At 38.8% G+C, this 20,509-nt stretch overlaps 1 protein-coding gene across 1 annotated transcript; it reads right to left on the bottom strand.

Moving 5' to 3' along the window:
* Positions 1 to 9,118: 9,118 nt before the first annotated feature.
* On the bottom strand, positions 9,119 to 20,282 carry LOC139700779 (protein takeout-like). The gene is made up of 6 exons (XM_071599200.1): positions 20,178 to 20,282; positions 14,096 to 14,188; positions 13,500 to 13,647; positions 12,340 to 12,473; positions 11,189 to 11,338; positions 9,119 to 9,518 (listed from the first exon to the last, which is right to left on the bottom strand). Exons 1-6 carry the CDS (start codon positions 20,239 to 20,241, stop codon positions 9,352 to 9,354), a joined length of 756 nt encoding a protein of 251 aa, XP_071455301.1. The 5' UTR covers positions 20,242 to 20,282; the 3' UTR covers positions 9,119 to 9,351.
* Between the last annotated feature and the right edge of the window lie 227 nt (positions 20,283 to 20,509).

The raw sequence follows: 20,509 nt of genomic DNA on the forward strand, positions 1-20,509 counted from the left end.
CCCTCTTCATCTCTGAGTACTTTCTTCCTCCCTTCATCCCGTCCAACATCCCTATCCTGTTCCTTCCCTTTCCTCTTTTGCCCAACATTCTACCCTCTATCACAGTCTTCAACATCCCACTGCCGGTCAACACCCCCTTCATCCACTTTTCCTGCCTCCATAGGGTTGCTCCCAACAAACCCCTCTCTTCGCCCACCATACCAAGTAATTCCTCGTTTGTTTTCTTCTCTGTCCATTTCACCTTCTCCATTCTTCTCCACACCCACATTTCAAAAGCCTCCAATCTACGTCTATCCTCCTGCTTCAATGACCACGTTTCCGCACCGTACATAGCTACGCTCCATATCAAAGTTTTTACGAGTCTTTTCTTAACATCCTTACTCAAAGTCCCTGTCATCAACTCCCTCCTCCTTGTGAAAGCCTCTTTGCCTAGCGCAATTCTTCTCCTTACGTCCCTAATACTTTGACCGTGTTGGTCCAAAACACTACCGAGATAGGTAAACTGTTCTACCTGCTCTATTTTTTGCCCACCTATTTTAATGTTAAGCTTGGCCTTTTTCTTTCTAGAAAATCGCATAACCTTTGTTTTATAAATATTGATTATCATCCCATACCTGTCGCACTGAATTTCCAATTCACTAAGCAATGCTTGCAGCCCCTTGGCTGACTGACAAACTAAAGCTTGGTCATCAGCATACCTAACTGATTTTATGAATTCCCCGCCCACTTATCGAGATGGTGCGGGGGCTAACGTACTGGCTTCCCACCGTGAGGGCGCGGGTTCAAATCCCGGCGGTGTTGAATATTTTTCAGAGGTATCTCGATCCCTACTTGAGGTGCTTTGTGGAGGGCACTTTGAGTGAGTACGCCGTCCGTCGGATGGGACGTTAAACTGCGGACCCCTTGGCGCCTTTCGTAAAGAGTAGGCTAATGCCGACGCCGGGTTTCTCTCCACCCTTCATCCTTTCCTGTCCATCTCCTATGGCGCAAATGACCTTAGCTGTCGGTCGCCTCCCCTCAAAACTACTACTACTACCCCGCCCACTTTCATTCCTACCTCGAGTTCTTCCCATGCCTCTTTGATCATTTCCTCTGCGTACAGGTTGAACAGCAACGGTGATAATGGGCAACCCTGCCTTACACCCCTTCCTAACACTGCCCATCCTGACTCCCCGTTTCCCACCCGCACCTGAGCAGTCTGAGACATGTACAGGTTGCGGATTAGCCTCCTTTCCTTCCAATCTATTCCTATTTTCTGCAATATACTCATTAGTTTTTCCCAATTCACTCTATCAAACGCTTTTTCGAAATCTACGAAACAGGCAAATACCTCCTGGTTGTGTTCTATATTCCTCTCGATTAATAATCTCATTACTGCAATGGCATCACGCGTACCTCTCCCCTTCCTAAACCCAAACTGATCGTCCCGAAAGTAATCATTTGCCCTACTCTCTATCCTTTGGTTTATGATCCTCAGAAAATCTTAGGCTGCGTGGAATATCAAACTAATTGTCCTATAGTCCTCACATGACGTGGGCTTTACCTTTTTCGGAATATGAACTAAAACTGATCTCACAAAGTCTTCCGGCCAGATTCCTTCCTCATAAATACTACGGATCACCCCATATAGCCTCTTCCTCCCACTTTTTCCTAAGCATTTTAAAAGTTCCGCGTGAGTGTTATCCACCCCGACGGCCTTATTTAGTTTCATCTCCCTTAATGCCCTTTCTATCTCATTGTCTAGTATGCCTGGACCTAAGCTGTCTTCCTCTACGTCATTTTCTTTTTCAATGTCTTACTTTGTTGGTCTGAGTTCTTTACTATACAGTTCTTCTATGTACTCCTTCCATCTCTCTTGGATCTTTCCTTCGTCAACTATTACCATACCCGCCTTATCTCTAACTGTTAGCATAGCTCTTTCTTTCTTAGTTCCCGATTACGATTTAACTTTGCTGTACAGTGCACTGATTTCACCCTTCCTCTACAGACTTTCCATATCCTCGCACTGCGCCTTCCACCATGCTTCCTTTGCTTTATTATTTGCCCGCCTCAATTTATTGTTCAATTCTTTGTACTTCATTTTGCCTAATTCTGTATTTATATTCTTCCATTTTCGCCGCTCATCCATATTTGTAATCATCTCATCCGTGATCCATGGTTTCCTAGTCCTTTTATCGTTAACGGTTCCAATAGTGTCTTTTGCGGCTTTAGACAACCCTTTCTTGATCATTTCCCATTTTTCTAAGCCCTTTACCATCCTCCATGATTTTCTCTACCGCCTGTTTGTATTCCTTCCTTTTTAACCCATTTAATGCTTCTACATTCCATTTTCTAACTAACCGCCCCTGCCTTATCTTTTTGAAACGTACGATACATTTCATAACAACTAAATTGTGGTCAGAGTCCGCATCCGCTCCCGGGAAGCTGTGGGAATTTATCACACTGTTCCTAAACCCGTGTCTAACCAGGATATAATCTAGCTCATAAATTTCTGAGTCACCTGGCATTTTCCATGTATACCTGCGTCTTTTGTGGTGTCTAAACCAAGTGTTGGTGATGACTAACCCCTGTCTCCTGCAGAACGCAACTGCTTTCTCCCCGCGGTCATTCCTCGTGCCTAAACCGTAGTCCCCGACCTCGTCACCATCTCTTCTTTCGCCTACCGTCGCATTCCAATCCCCCATTACTATCAAATGCTTCCCTCCAGGAACACACGCGATTATGTCCTCTAACGTATCGTATATCCTATCGACCTCTTCTTCCTTATGATTTCTCGGTGGCATGTATACCTGAATAATAACCAAGTTCGTCGGTTCTGCTTTTATCTCCACTAGTAGTACTCTATCCGTTACATGCTCTATGTTGACTACGCTTCTTCCTACCTCTTCATTTAATACTATGGCAACCCCTGGGAAATGGGAACCCCTTGGGAAATATGTCACGGGGGGGCGCCAAAGGGTTGGTGGATCTCAGAAGGTTTTTGAGGTTGGCGGGTCGTCTGTATGCGATAGATGGGCATTAGGGTAGTAAGGATGAGGTCGCGTCGTTGCCATGTAAAATTGGAAACAGTTCTTTAAGGAGGGTTTTCGGTCTGTGTTATCCGGGGAAATAGGTGGTGCAAAGGTTGAGTCCTGCGTCAGATGTGGGCTTGTTGTTGTATGGTGTATGTCGTCAGGTGGAACGGTGGATTTTATTTTGTAGTAACCTTTCTGGGTAACCGCGTTTGAGGAGTGCAAGGTGTGGATTGTCAAGGTATTTGTTGAGAGTGGCTGTGGTGTTGCAAATTCGGTGTCCGCGGGTATAGAGAGAGTTAGAAATCGAGCGTTTCGTGTGTTGAGGATGTCAGCTTGTGTGGTGTAGGTATTGCTAATGGTTAGTGGTATTCTATTTGTGTTATATTGTGTCGCTCGTGTGAGTTTTTCCGTACAATCGTTATATATATATATATATATATATATATATATATATATATATATATATATATATATATATATATATGTATATAACATTTTTAAACTATCTCTGGTTTTTAGCTCCCGAAACTGAGGCTTTATCTGTATTTGATGACAATGCTGCAATCACGGCTAAAAAAATATGACCCAAGTTATGCTAGAAGCAGATAAAAGTTAAGTAGAGGTAGAAGAAAAAAATTATCTGCAGAGGTACATTTAACACCATAATGATATTACCTCCTTTACAAAAATCCATTTTTCGTCTTTTGTAACTCTCGTGGCAAAAACTTTCGTGACGAGATTCTCTTTCGGCACCGATCTCCTCAACAAAGACCCTTCAACATAGAGAAATGATGCTGGTTACTAAAGTGCAATTAAAACACTGTAGAAGATAGTTGTTGTGAATGATATTGCAGAAAGGGGTGTCAAGCGGTTTCAGGAATACTATACAGTAGCATTCTCGCAAAAATGGAAATAAAAAACAATTTATTTTGCGGACCGTTGCCAAAGACCGTAAAAATTACCCAACTGCTACTAAATCTACTGTTATTTAAAAATAATATTCAATATTCGTTCGTTATAATATGTGTATTTTGATTCTATACAAAGTATTATTTTAAATAAAAATGTCTTTCCCTTAAAGAAAATGTTCTCTTCATTAAAAAACATAATATTTTCAAAATGTCCATGTTATTTCAAGGATTGTTCCAACTTCAAGGCGTTTGAGGGTCGTCTAGTAGTTGTTTGATTCAAGAGAAATTTTGCTGTTTTTTTTTGGGATAAGATTAGGGGGTGGGAGCAGCTAAGTTTTGGCTTTCGGAAAATACATATTTATGCATATATATATATATATATATATATATATATATATATATATATATATATATATATATATATATATATATATATAGTACAATACACAGTAACACACAATATAGAAACACAAAAAAAAGAAGAACACTCACACGTATTTTCTTGATATTTCGACGGAAACAATCCGTCTTCATCTGAAGATATAGAAGTAATGACTGCTGGCATTGTTGAGGTGAGGGGTGCGAGAGAAAGGGAAGGGGGCCAGGGGAAGGGGAGAACGGGAGGCGAAGGAGGGGTGAAAGGAATGGTTGGGGAGAGGATAGGGAGAGGGAAGGGGTGGAATTGACACAAAATCGGAAAATAGAACAACATGCTCACCGCAACTATTGCAACATACGAGACCCATGTTTCAACCTACAAAGTATTGATCAAGACCTCGCAAGTCAAAACAAAGGCCACGTACACCAAAACTCATTCCGAAAAACACAGTGTCCACCCCCCGATCTGCTTTACTTCCACAAAGTAACAATCGGATGTGGGAAGGGACGCTAGGACGGAAACATTGTAACACTGGTTGAAAGGGGTATTATGATGGGAAGCATGTTTAGGGATGGGGAGACCCGCGGACGGGGAGGAGGGATTGCACGAGGCGCGGTGGTTATTAATCCTAATGTTAAGTGGTGTGGAACATTGGCCTATGTAAAAGGACGGGCAGAGTTTACAGGTAAGAAGATAAACAACATTCTTGGAAGTGCAAGAGGAATAGGGGGAAGGGCGGGAGAGAGTTAAATGGTGGAATGGAGTGGGGTGGAGTGGTGAAAATAGAGCAGGTTTTGCATCTTGCTCGATGACATGGAGTGGGTATGGCTCTGGGGGTGTGAGGGGATTTTGAGAGTGGCCTGGTGGATTTGAGGATATCTGCTAGGTTGGCGGGCCGTTTGAAGGTGACAGAGGGGCATTTGGGAAGAAGGTTGGAGGAAGTGTTGTGATTTTTGAGGATGGGGAATAGGTCTTTGAGGATGAATTTGAGAGACTGAATGCCTGGGAAGTAAGTAGTACAGATTGAGAGAGGCTGGGAGTCTGTGGTTGAGGCAGGCTTGGGGGTGTAGGAATGTTTAAGTATTTTTTTATGGAGGAGAGAATCAGGGTATCCTCGTTGGAGGAGGGAGTGGTGAAGGTTGTTAAGGTATTTGTTAAGGGATTCGGGATGGTTGCAAATGCGGTGACCGCGGATAGAGAGAGAGTAAGGGAGGGAGCGCTTGGTATGGGAGGGGTGACAACTGCTGTAATGAAGGTATTGCTGCTTATTAGTAGGTTTGGTGTGAACAGAGGTAAGGAATTTGTTGTTACTGAGGGAAATATTAACATCGAGGAAGGTAATCTGAGAGGATGAAATGGTCGAGGTGACAGACAGAGATGAGGAATCATTGAGTTGGGAGATGTAGGAATTGAGGGAATCTATGCTGTGTGGCCATAGTACGAGAAAGATGTCGTCAATGTTGTGTCGTCAAAGACAGCTCAAGGGACGACGTTTTGACTCGTTAATGGCCGTTCAAGAGGCTTCGACGAGGGTCATCAACGGCATCCCCAAAGAAAATTTCCAGCGGGCGTACGGGGAATGGGAGCAACTTTATACTAAATGTGTAGCAGCTCAAGGAGCATACTTTGAAGATTATTAAGTTGATGTAAGTATATCGTCAATAAAATTCTTGTAAAAAAATCAGTCCTACCACTTTTGGGTGCGACCCTGTATTAATATATACACAAATATTATAATGCATGCATATGTTGTTCATACTAGCAGAAGTGAGTACTGAGATGGTGTATATATTAAAATAATTATATCCTCAATGTCGGAATAAATCTTAGAACATTCAGCCATTTTATCATACGTACTCTTGCCCCACGCCCGTCCTCCAGCAAAGGTCGTCCGATGGGATTTTTAATGGTGAATTTCTAGAAACCTTGAAATGATCTCGCTCTAAGAGTTTCATCAAACAATATTAATTATTGAAAAGTTGCTTCAATATTAGAGGTCTTAGGCACCCATTGAAGGGCAACAAATCTTAACGTTTCTAAGACATGGGTCATTTTCATACATAGGTTAAGATAACTTTTTAGACTTTTTTTCTTCTCAGAAATCTTGAAATTTTTCTGAATGTGAAAATAATCACTAATGTAGAGACTACAATGCACACTACAGTGGATAGTTTGTATACTCAGAGTACGGCAGGTATTCAAAACTAGTTTCGGACGTGAAAGCAGAGTTTTGCAAATTTCATCGTTACCAAAAATGTTCCCTCACATAGCTTTCATCTCAGCCCCCCTTTAAATGTGCAACATTTACCCGCCTTTACCCGTCCGGCGACGAGCGAAAATGAGTTCGACCGGTCGCAGGGTGAAGGACGACTACGTGGGGGAAGGGTGCCTCTATCTTGCAATCGAGGTAGCACCTTGTCAGTGGAGAGAGGGAAGGAAGTCATGTGGTGATGAGTTCGGGTCGGAGTCGCCAGGGAGGCGGGCGGCGTGGCGGTCGCCCGATTCCCGGTTCCTTCCATCGCCCAATTTCACTCACTTGACTCGATATTCAGTTCCCCTCTCTGCCTCAATAACCAATCCGAATGATCATCCGATAGAGAGACATTCCTTCAAATGCGCTGTCCGTGGTTTCCGCGGAAGTTCTGATCCTTGAAATAAATAAGACAATCCACTGGACTACCACTCTCCCAATTTTCTGGTTCATTTTTGATGTAGATATGTGCAAGAGCTAACGGTAGTGTTGAGTAAATTATGTGAGCTGTCGAACAAACAAAATTAGACATTGCAAAGCTTGCTTTCAATAGGAAGATATCTTCTAATTCTTCAGAGCCACTTTAGAAAATTAAGTCATTTTTTGGAAGGTGACGAACGAAATTAAGGAGGTTATTGAGATAGTCGGTACAATATATTGTTAAGTTATTATCAGGAAAATGGTGGAGGGCATTTTAATACGAATATATTCATGACAGAGCTAAATATCTCCTCATGTTATTAAGTCATTTAGCTAAGGTTAAATTGACCTGAGAACTATTAGTATCAGGGAAATATAGGTATTCACATGAAGAAATAGCTGATAGAATTAATAATTAGAAAGCAAAGCGTTTTGTGAAGTCATACGGTCACGAGGGAAAAGAATAACTGGAAGTTGTAATTATTTTTAATGACAGAGATATTTAAGAGAGCAAGTTTTGGAATTTCAATGAGTAGAAAGTTAAGAAAGTTATATTTGTAATATTTTGAGAAAGTATTACGTCTGGGTTCATGAAAAGTTGAAAGTTGAAATGGCTAGGAGAAGCACGGTAAAAAGTACATTTTTAAGGGCGGACTGAGACTTCATGGAAGTGAATATGATGCAAGTAAATGTCGATGAAGGGGTATTTTCGGTGAAAGGGTTGATACTTTTTATATCATATATACGGTTGGAGAAAGCTACAATTTAATAAATGGATGGTCCTGATATTAGTATGGAAGGAGCATACGGCTCCTCAAAATTCAACGGTCTCTTGCTCCATAGATAACTTAAAAATTTATTATGATCACTTTTACCAGATCTATCAATAGAAGAAGAAACTATCGTCATACTTTTATTTGGAAAAATAGTGGATGGCAAATTCGTTGTTATTATAACAGACTTATAATCGGATTTAAAACGCAAAAACCTGGCTGTTTCCGGCGGTTTTAGGTTTTTAATTTAAAAAATAAATGACATTCCAATAAACGCAGGTCAATATTACGTATCACTAATTAAAAATATTGAATAAAACAAGTTTTTTCCATGTCTTCTTCCATGATACTTTTTCCATGATATTTTCCTTTATCTCCATGTGAAGGGATATTAATAAACGAAGAACCGCCTGATCATTTAAAATCATGTGCTTAGGTGAAACGGGGAACAAAATGGTAAGAACGTGTGTGTGTATATATATAAGATTTAATATATATATATATATATATATATATATATAAATAAATATATATATATATATATATATGTATGTATATTTCAATTATTTTGTTCTTGGGAATGATAATTGAGGTGGTTTCCCGTTGCCTTCCTCAATAGTGTTTTTAACGTGACACCAATACTAATTGGCCGCCCCACTGGGGTCAGACGTCTTTGTAGCCGCCTCAATGAGGAACAGACGCTGCGTGGACTACCTTTCGTCTGGCTCCTAACCTTCGACCTATCTGGCATGGGTGACCCTACCAGGAGCAATTATTATTACTCCCGCCAGCACAGCTCTAGGGGTCATCGGAACGCACAAGCCCTTCCACCACGTCAAGGATGCAGTCCATATCGTATTTGCGTGCTCACTTTTTAATTATTCATGTAACACTCTACAGATCATTTTAGAAGTCTTGATTATATTTTTTAAGCTTTGGGTCAAATTTTTCCTTCCTTAGATTTTATTCGGAAATTTCACCTCTTTCTAATATTGATTTCGTATCTCTGTCTGGCGACCTATTTTTATTCTATGCTTGCACAAAAATTACCACATTGGCTCTGTTAAAATTCAATCACATCAAACAAATTAATCGTTTCATTTTTAGCAAGAAAGCGAAAATAAATGTAAAAAAGGTTTTATTCAGTTTTCATCATACATTCTAGCAGCGGTGACTGCTTTATACATTTGGCCATAACAACAAATCAAATATCATTTCAATAATTAAATAATTCCTCACAAAGTGGTAGTAGTACTTCCAGTGTGAGTAATTGTGCAGGAGAAGAAAGGAAAAGCTTTTCGTTTGAACTTGAGTTCGTTCTCCTTCCCTCCTTTGCCTTGGAGCAACGGATGCAGCGCGTGAGACACGACTACCCCCTCCTCCCCCCCACTCACGTGTAAACCCGTATTTGGCACCGCGTGCATCAGGCTAGTCCGTCCGATTCAGCGGAAATGTCCCACAAGAAGCAAAGGAGGCCAGAGGATGCACAGTCTTTGTTCGCGCGAAAGCGGCCCTACCTCCGGCCACGCCCGGTGACTTCCACTCGCGAGCGGATATTGATTTTTACACTCCGGAGTCTTGAACAAAAGCACGTCTCGTAGGGTCACACAAGAGGTTCAAGGTCGGGAAATAAATCCGACATTGGTATTTTCGTGAACATTTTCTTCGTGAGGGAGAGATGGAGTTGTGATATGGCCTCTTCCAATCCTGGTCCCAAGTCCTTGTAGAGTTCCTTCCAATGGGTGTTCAGCAAATTGTTCATGGTGGCACCTGAAATGGATGCGGGGAAGAGGAAAGAGGAGGTGTCAAAGATATGATTTTAGTACACCGGAGAGATTTTTTGATTGGTCGGTGGATTAATGACGTAATTGATGGATGGATTGATGGCTTGGTCACTGGAAAATGCACGACCATTATCAGTTGACCAAGCACATTTTTAAAGTGAATTGCCACTTTGTTAGGCGATAGCTAATCTCTCCATGTATTAATTCATACATCTTGTGAAATTTTAAATCACGAAAGAGTGGATTGCCATGGTGATTTTTATTGCCCAGAAAGTAGGTGCGAGAGGCGCATTTTGAATCTTGAACTCACAATCATATTGGACCCCATTATTATACATTTTTCATGTAAATGACGTATTTTGAAATTTATATTAGAAGTATTAGAAATTATGACTTTTGAGACACCCCGCCAGGGTTTAATTGGGTCTTCTCAAACCACATCTCAAAATTTTCTAAATAGTTAATGGTTCTCTACTTAATTATAATGATTATTCGATAGAGCATTTCAATGTTGACGTCCTTAGCTGCGACTCCTTGACGAAATAAAGTCAATATATTCAATTAACCTTGCCAATCATAATTTTAACGGAGTCACACGCTCGTTTGTACACAAATGACAACGCAGAAAAAGTATTCATCCACCTTACAGTTGGGCAGGTCTCAAATCTGATTGGAACCCTGAAACTTCTACATCCGCCCAGATCCTTTGGCAAGTTTAAATCACTGAGAACTTTTCGTTACCTATGAACTCAAGTCCTCAGCCCTACGATCTCGCTCGAGATGAATAATGGTTTATTTCACTGAGGTGTTATGAATTTCAAAAAATATAATTTTCGGTGATCTACCGGATACGGTAAATATTTGCACACCCGTGCATTTGTACAGCGACAATTTCCTTGTTTTCCTTGACAAAACATAACCAGACGTAGGCCGTCGGTTTAGTGTGCGCTTGATCGCAGACCATATTGGCACTGATAAGATGACAGTGAAAACCATTATCACTGAGAATTTGGCGATGCGAAAGATCTGCCCGAAACTCGACCCGAAGATCATAATGGACTACCAAGAGCCGAGTCGAGTGTCTGCTTCCGAAGACCTCCCGCAACGGCATCCCAATCCCCAACGGCAACACGCCAATCCCCTTACAGACCCGAATGGACACCAGCAAGCTATTTCCTATTTCCAAAAGTGAAATTCTCCCTCAAAGGACACCGCCATAAGACCCTAAGTGCCGACAAAGAAGCTTCCTCGCATGCTCTTTAAGGACCTTCCGGTATCCACCTACTAGGTAGCTTTCGAGTCGTGGAAAAACCTCTGACAAATGTGTGTCAACACTTAAGGGATATACTGTGATGGGTTTTGAGGATTTTTAGCAAAATATAAAATAAAGATATTTTTCCAAAGTATTGCCAGATACTTTTTATGCAAACTATGTATGCCAGCAAAAGAAAGCGTAATTGTAGAGCCCCGCTAATACGTTATTTTGAGGCTCATTTTAGCTTGTAGTAACTTTTAAGCACTTACGTTGCCTCGAAATTCTTCAGGTTATTAATAGAGTATTATTATATCCCTCATTTTTCAAAAACTTAGATTTGCAAAAAATTCTGATTGTTTTAAAAAACAGTTACTACATTCGTTAACACCCTGTTCTCTTACCTAAGAGTCTATTTCCTTCAAAAAGGTTTTCAAACTTGACTCGAACCTTCTCTGGATATACTCTGACTCTGAACTGCTGCTGATCCATGTACGTGAGACCGTCTTGCACCAATGGTTTCCCAGTAAGTGTCCACTCTGCTGTCAAGTTACCTGAAAAATAATTTGAAAAATGCAGGATTAGGAAAGAGATTGCACAAATGTGTCAAAAGTAGTTTGTTAAAAAATAAAATTAGTTATTTTGGAAAATAAATTTGAAAATCACTGGCAGGAGAATAATATGGAAAATATATGTTTGTATTCAAAATTCCATTAAGGGAAGCGAGGTAATTGCAAGAATCACAGTAGTTTGTAATATTCATTGAGCACTTGAACTAATTCAGAAATAATCTGGGCCTTTCCATTAGTGTGCTAATGTTTACGTTTATATTTGCATTGACGCAAAAGTCTTAATTACTCATAAATCACCCTACAGATAGATAAAAGGAATTTAAATATTCTTATATATGATTCTGGCAGGTATTTATATTTATAGACTTTCGAAAAATTAACTTATTAATTATGCAATGGTTTTCCAGCTCACCAAATACCTGGATAATCAGTGTGTGTGTACCCACATACAATCTTATTACCCACTCTGACAATATTCTGGGGCAATTCAAAGGTCATGTAGAATTATGGTTTTCAATCAAACAATATGTGCTCTTATCAGCCGAAGTTATGAAATAAGTTAATCAAAATTTACCGTAATTCTTCGGTTTGTTTAATTTAATTTATCGAACCATTTTGTTGATAGTTTTTATCAAACTGCCCCCCTGTCGCCGATGAAAAAATCAGAAGTATAATGTTCCATATGAATTAAACTTTTTGTGAAAACTATCAAAATATAAATATTACAATCAACCATTTACATCGGTGCATCGCCTTGCAATTTGCCTTTAACTTGCAGGAGTCCGTGAAAACATACTAGATACTTATTCCTTCGTGTAACTTACTAGATACTTATTTCTTCATGAGAATCCTCCCTCTCAGGTTTTCGGACTTCTCAAATTGTGTTAATTACAGGATTTCTTTAACTGTTTACACTCAGCTGTCTTGGAAGAAAGATAACAGTTTGAAGAAGAGAGAAGTTGGTTTATACTTTCTACACTTACTGAGGGTAATATTGCTGTTTCCACTGCCTGTGATTGGCAGAAGCAGCAGCCTCCCACTCATGTCATACTTCCCCGTGATGCTGTATACAGGCAACCACACTTTGAACGTTATCTCGTATTTCTTCGGGTTGGCACTGGAGGGTTAAACGAAAGTGGAGGGAAGATTATGGTGGCGTGATTGATTTTCAATGTTCGTTAAAGTACGGAGCGGATTTTTATTCTCAACATTTTCTATAAGAAGAGCTTTTTCTTAAAAACAAAGAAGTGAGAGGCTAAGGTAGATAAATAGAGGTCTCTATTTGGGTGAAATTGAGACCAAATAGTCCCTTCCTCCATTTAACTATTTCGAGTTGCGTATTCAACTTTTGAAGTCCATTTCTTATTTAATATGCCTCGTGGAATCCGGAATGCTTTCAAACCATAGTTCCTTCTGATTAACGGTGGCTTGACAATTTTTGTTCGTTCAAAATTGATAGTTTCCTGATGAGAATATTTCCTTAGAAGTGTGATTTTAACCAGAAAAAACATCCGCCCTGTAAAAACAAATTTAGACTGATTCCTTGTTTTGAGGGTAATACACAATTATATTATTAAATAATGCCCGTCGTGTCCAAGCATTGCGAGGTCCATGCTCTATAGAAATCCAGATTCATTGGCGCGTGCCTTCGTATCCGAGGCTATAGCATAAAACAGGGGCCTCGGGGAGCCATGGATTACTTGGAGCCCCGTCCTGTCCAACGATCACGACGAGCCTGAATCAAAAAATAGCTCAAAAAAAGGATCTCAGAAAAAATTTAATTTTCCACCAATAAGTATCTTTTTCTAAATATTTTTTTGGTGAAAATTATTCCATACAAATTATTCAAGGATGAATTTTCGTAACTATTCTTTTTGTTAAGAACCTAAATATTTGTTTTGATAATACTTAAAGATTGATTGATAAAGATTGATAATACTTTTGATTTGTTGCTGTTTAATTCGTTGAGTTAAACTTGTTCATGAAAGTTTTAGTTTATTCATGACCGAAAAAAATGAATAGAATATCTAAATTTGTAAACTGAAAACAAACAAGCTATTATTGATACCGTTTTACATAATTTTACTGTGCGCGTGGGCATTAAAATAGCAATAAATATATAATACTCGCAGAGAAAACTTACCTGGCGGCTATGAAATGAATCTTGCTCAGACCATGGTGATATGAGTCCTTAAGCGTTATGTTAAATGCCGCAACCCCTCCGCCTCTTTGCACGGCCATCACAGGAACTTTTAAAGGGTCCAATTTCGGGATATTCCACGCGGGGATGCCTGCGAGAGTCGCCGGGAAAATTCCATTAAGTTTCAATCATACTGATTTTTGAATGTGACAAAAATGGCAGAGCAGAAACGATATTTGAAAGGAAAACCATGAGGCAGACCCTCAGCAAAGGGTGTACAGCTGTGTCGGAAATTAAAAGTTTAAAGGACTGACAGATATCATAGGCATTAACTCGCACGATATCAAAGGTGAATGGGTTAGTATCGGTATGGAAAGCTTAATTTCATGAGTTTGCATGAGTTTTAATTTTAATAGAGTCAAATGACTGGCCAAAAAGTTTTTTTAGGAAGACAAAAAAATATAAAACCGTTTGCACATTAAGAAACGTTTTTGATCCAGTCTGTAAAGGTTGGATATTAAAAAAAATATGGCTACTTTGCATGCTGAAACGGAAGACTCTCGATACAATATTTTTCTGTATTAATTAGCATCACTAACCATCTTCCAGCTTTTTCAGCATTTCCTGGGCCGTTTTCACCATGCAGGACTCCAAGTTAGGATCAGTGGATTCGCACACTGTGCCCAAGTCAGCTGTGAATAAAAATAAATCAATAAAGTGCATTTATTTTATTATTTATAGAATGATCTCATTTCTATTTCAAATGTTCACTAAATATTTATTAATTCAGGTGAGAATGTCCTTTTTTTTGACATGAGTTTGAGTCCAATACAGTACATGAAATTAGTAAGATGTCCAATCCGGATTAGAAATGAAGATCCATCATTCGGATGTGAATAATTATGTTCAATTAGTAATTATAAAACGTAGCATAACACAAAAAAATATTTGTTGTGATTTATTATATGATAAAGAGAAAAATTTAAATTTTAAGTTATTTAGAAAAATATTTTAATTTCTTTTATACTCAGAAATAATCATTAGTTTCGCATTAGCAAAACTACTTTAAATGCCACTTAAATCCAAAAAGTTCTTTTGCAAAATATCCTATAGTAAAACTGTCAAATAAATGGATGATGAAATCTTTAATTCATGCTCTCAAAAAGCCTAAGACAAAATTTGAATCTACTTAATCTACCAATTAATTTATTTAAAATGAATTTTTACAATTGAATAGAAAAGCAGCCATTGAATATAACTCTTATGAGCCCATTAAGAACCAGGTTACGCGCAGGCAGTTTTAGCTTTTCCATAAGGAACATTAAAATGTAAAATTATGGTCTTATTACTAGGGTATATCAATTATGCATGGAAAACGTTGAAATGTTTCTCAAAGACCGTCGATTATATTTTTCAAACGTGTAAAAAACATACCATAATTAGTCAACCATACGACTTAGATAAGGCTAATGGGAATAGCACAACAGGGAAGGGACGGAGTTTAGCGTAACATTGAGGGAATGGGAGGAAGAACCGCCTCTAAAACATGGGCAGTGTACTTATGGTATCGTTATGTGGCCAAACTATCTCTTGCTTCTAGTATAATGGATACGACGGTTTTCATTTAGAAATTTTAAGCAATCGTTAAATTGACGGCTTGTAGAGGAGATATATGCCACTGTATTTAGAAAAACTCTTCCTACTATAATTTTTACGAATCGTCAGAATGGAGTCAGTATGAAAGCGCTGACGTAGCCAACACTGAACCTCAATATTTACGTAGTCTCCGTAGACGCTTGAATAACGCGATACAGTTTTTTACGAATACTATTTGTGGTCAATTTCGTTTCCACTCATAGTGTGCATCGAGATATTATAGAAATTAATGCTAGGCAGTGACTGCCAAAGAGAGGATGAATATTGGATATGGGGAAATGAAAAGGCAGTCGTGTAGGAGCAAATGGTTCTCGAAATATTTCGTAATCAAGAAGAATATAATATAATTTTCAATAAAAAAGTTTCCATCGCCTGGAATCCACTTCTTCATACTAACTATCGCGTAGCGTTAGATTGGGATATGAAGCCATTTAAGCGCTTTACAACCATACTAGCGGTGATTATGGTACCAAAGAAACCATGTAAATATGTTGAAAAGGGCATCAGGAAATGTAAATATTCAGATTATCTTAATGATAACCAAATTTCTATATGGAAATTGAAATAGCATACTATCATGGAAGCACACGATCCTTGCATTAACTACGAGGGTGGATCGAAAAGTAAGGTCTCCTATTTTTTTCATGAAAAATCAAATTTATTCTCAATTTTGCGTGAATTGTTGGAAAGGTTGAGCATTTAGCTATTTTTATACGTATCTGCCTTGGCGATCAATCACTTTTTGCATCCTTGTAAGCAGCTTTTTAATACCGGCGTCGTACCTTTCTCCCGCAGTGTCGCGAAGCCAACTGACGATGCTTCTCCGATATGAATTCATCGCCATTTAGTAGAAGTGTACAGTGAGACGTGTATGGAAATCGAAAACGTGCGGAAGTGGTGCAGGGAGTTTTTTGATGGCCGGGAAAACGTCAACAATGAGCAGCGGTCGGGGCGGCCGAGTTTGCCTGAATCAACGGCGGCTCCAATTGACGAGATGGTGCGCAATAACTGGAGAATTACCCTTCATGAGATAAAAAAAGGCCTTAATGAAGAGAGTGGCTACTTCTCCGTGCAGAATATTGTGTTGGTAGTCCTCAGTTACAACAAGGTGTCTCACCAAAGGAGTGTGTTTGCATCATGACAATGCACGTCCACATGTGTCACATCAAACGACCACCCTACTCAATGAATTCGGCTAGGTAATCATCAAACACCATCCTTACAACCCTGAAGTTACCCCCAGCGACTACCACTTGTTTTCCGCTCTCAAAAAACACCTTGGAGGACCGAAATTCAAGTCAGACAAGTCAATCAAGTCCAATTTCAATTCAAGTCAGTCAAGGAAGTGCAAGAAGCAGTCGTCAGTTGGCTTCGTGACGCGGCGGGAGAAAGATACGACGCCGGTATTGAAAAGCTGGTTACAAGGGTGCAAAAAGTGATTGATCGTCAAGGCAACTATATAGAAAAATAGATAAATGCTTAGCCTTTACTATTATGTACACAAAGTTGAGAATAAATTTGATTTTACATGAAAAAAATAGGAGACCCTACTCTTCGATTCGCCCTCGTATCTTTATGAGAGAAGACTTTCAGGATAAAATTAAAAATTTTTTTCAAACGAAAGGGATGAAATCAAATGAATTTGGAGTTTAATTTCATTTTTAGTAGAGATTCAAGGCAAATGGAAATTAGTGTAGTAAAATTTACCTCACAGGGAGACCTGAACAAGGATGTTGAGTAGGGATAAAGACAAGTTTGACTTTGCCCAAAATAAGGATATGATTATTTTTATGCTCCTCATTTTAAAGACAAAATTTACTGTATTCTCCAGGAACAAACTTTGATAAACGTCAAGGGCAATAGACAAAAAATCTCGGTGCATATGGATGTGAGTTAATTAAGACAAACTCGCACAGAAATTAGCACTGGCATGGGATAGTGGCCCCATTGATCAAAATAACGGAATGGTGGCGAGCGTGGCAGCCACGAGGGAACGGCTGTCACGCTCGCCCTCATTTCTGATGAAACAAGACCCAAAGAGTGTGATGAGTTTAGTGATGACTTATTTCTCTTTTGGGAAACGGATTCGGGTTTTTGGTAGTTATCATTCAGATGCAATTTTTCCCTCGACAATTAGGAGTGTATTGACTCTTTGCAGGGATGATTCGGTCTTTTAATTTATCTCAACATATAGAGGATTAATTTAGTTTTTCAACATAAAATAACGCCAACGCACAAATCGAAGAAGTTTTTAAAGGAGTTAAGGGTCGTAGATGTTAGTTTTATTTTGTCCAATGCACGTATCTTATACTTTCACCTTTGTATTTTAAAACCGCAATGCTGTAAACAAATATCTGTTTCTATGAACGGGAAATTATGAATATTCTTTGTCAGAACTGAGCACTTATATGAATTATAATTAATATTAAACCATTTGTACTATCAAAGGGACTTCTTTGAACTTGAACGGAAACATAATTTCCCTGGTAATCTTTTCAATTTCATAATCCGTTTTTTTAATTAATATTTAACAGATGCATATTCAGTATTTTAACACAAGCTCTATTTTGTGTTGGGAGTATCAACATGGAGGATACGAAATAATTAATATAAAAAATTATCAAGGGGCTTCAATGAAAAATATGAGTGAATAGGTTTCCGGAGCCTCCATACTGGGGCCACCGAAAGCATGAAGACGACTTGAAATGCAGACAGAGAGCAGAAAAAAAGCGAGGGTTGTTGATGTGAATAAGCAAAAACGTTGTCCTAATTCTTATTTGGTTCTACGCGTAAAGAATACGAAATCAAATTAAAATAATTATAGATGATCAAACAATGTTTTTACGAATAAATAATCGCTCATACCCATTGAGTTCATCATTTGGAGAAAGTTTATCCTATGAAGCTTCGCTTCGCTTCGTTTAAACTAAAATATTAACAAAGAGACGTAATTTAAAATATTCGATGCACATTTTAAGTTTGGTTTTTCCAGTTTGGTGGCAAATATTTTGCTTTTTTAATTGTAGTGTCCGGAACCATCGAAATAATTTCCGAAAAACTCAGCAGATTTGGGCAGATAACTTGCAGCGGTTCATCAATAATAGATGGAATTTAGAAGATAGAAATTAGTATAGTTTGAAGATTGAAAGACTTCAATAAATTGATATATCAAGGGGGAATTCATTTATGAGACGGGACGCACGAATTGCCTGACATAAGAAACTCCGTGATAGTGAAAGTGCCAGCTGTTTATTTAGTTACGAAACTCAACGACGACCGTATTATTGAGTTCCTGCGTTTCTTAAAATTCAAGCTTTTGTTGCTAATTATACCCCACAACATATGATTATCCTCGTGAATTTTCGAAGCAACATATACCACAACACATGGCACATAAGGTTTATTTCCCTTTTTCACCTCTCCTTTTTTACCCTTTCAGCCCTCCTTGCATAACGAAAGACACGCTTCTCCCATTCCCTTAATGACCGCCGGGAACCTCCGAAATCACAATGTTACGAGATATGCTTCAGTGACATAATAGCCATCAAGAGAATTCCCTTCGCTGCTTGCTCAGAAACAAGTCACAGCAATCCTTCCAATTTTGACTTTCACTGTCTGATCCGTGGCTTTTGGCCTTAGCGTTCGTTCACTTTCTTCACAGCCGCAAGATGGGCTGCTCCGTCGAATGGAGAGTGAGTCTGCAGCTTCCATTCGTGAAGACGCATTCCCATAACGATTTATCTGCACGATAACAAAACTCTCTTTCTTAGCCAAACGGTTGGATAACTAGCGAACTATTTCGAATTCACGATCCCCCTCAGGGATGTGGTCAACAGAAATTTTAATATACTTTTGTTTTTGCACAGATTTTAGATTACCCTCAACTCAAATGACGGAAGAAAGGCTATACTCGTAGTCACTAAAAGTGAGCTGTGGTGATGGGTCCCATTGCGTAACGCGGTTACCAGAGACAGAATTACTTCTACTAATTACTCTTACTAATTTCTAAGGAGCCACAGGATAGTTTTGTAACGGCCATCGATCTGTTGAATAAAGTAATGTAGTCTCGTCGCACAATTAGCTCTTCAAAAATATTATACAATATTAAATTTTCGTATGATGCAGGAAATGCTAACAATAAAATCAGCGGTGTAGAAATATCCAAAACCAGTGTTTTTTTTACAACCCAGATCGAAGTATTAATACAAAACCAATTGGAAAAAAGTCAAGTAAAGATCCATAAATTATAGTATTTTTAAAACTGCAAAATTTACTTACCACTTGTCTTTGTGAAAACCTCTAAGCTTCTACCGAGCAACTATGAACCATATTTCAAGTCATGATAATGGTAAAAGAAATTTGAGATATACTTATATGTACGTATGTGCCACGTAAAATATATTTCGTTGAAATATAAATTCCTTAAAATTTTATTATTACCAGAGTTGAAAAAGTTGAGATGGTTCGGATCGATTCCGAAATTTGTAATTTTTAAGTGAATGCATTTATGTAATTTTACAAAGCGGTAGAATAATTGGACAGCACTGAATTAATGTAAGTTGATTTTAAAGTTTGAATTATATTTCGATTTTAATGAAGCATTTTGTAAAAAAAATGATTGCAATGGCTATTTAGAATTGGAGTTTATTTATTTCCGGTTTCTGCGCCTTTTGTCAGTTCTGAATTTCTAGATGCATTAGAATTTAATTTATTTACACTACGAATAGAGATAAAATTCCATTAATTTCCGGAAACATAATGTTTATGATTTTACTCTAATCCTTAGAATGATTAACCTTTAGAAGGAAAAAGATTTTGTTTCTGATTCCTTGTATTAAGTCCTCATAATTCGCATAATTGTGATACTGAGTAATAACAATACTAAAACCGTGGATATCCAAATCTATTGAATGTATAAGTGTAAAAATAGCGGTTTATTTTTTTTGGTTGAACTGAAAAACGAACATGAACCAAAAATCAGCGTGATGAGAGTGAAAACATTTACGAGACAGCCTCACAACTCACCTATTTTTAAGCTAGATGCTCCCGAAGAGGAGGCGAGCACTGCAAGTAGCACCAACAGCAGCATGGTGACCGAGTGCGGTATCCTCTGGCCCGCGGATTCGGTAGGAGGGTGACCGAATTCCCGGAGAACGATGGAAATCGCGGTTAGTGCTTTCAAGAGACAGAGAAGAAGCCTTATGAGTTTTGTGGAAGGCAATCCTTCCAGAAGCGCTCTCAATGGGGAAGTGGAGATATGTGCAAAGCGAGAAAGGATTAGAAGCGGTTCGTCTTGGAGGAGCGGGGCGAAGGCGGGGGAGGGAGGCAAAGTGGCGCGGGTCCGAAAGACGTGGGGA

The sequence above is a fragment of the Hetaerina americana genome, unplaced genomic scaffold, assembly GCF_022747635.1.
Source record: "Hetaerina americana unplaced genomic scaffold, ioHetAmer1.1.p SCAF_11, whole genome shotgun sequence".
NCBI lineage: Eukaryota > Metazoa > Arthropoda > Insecta > Odonata > Calopterygidae > Hetaerina > Hetaerina americana.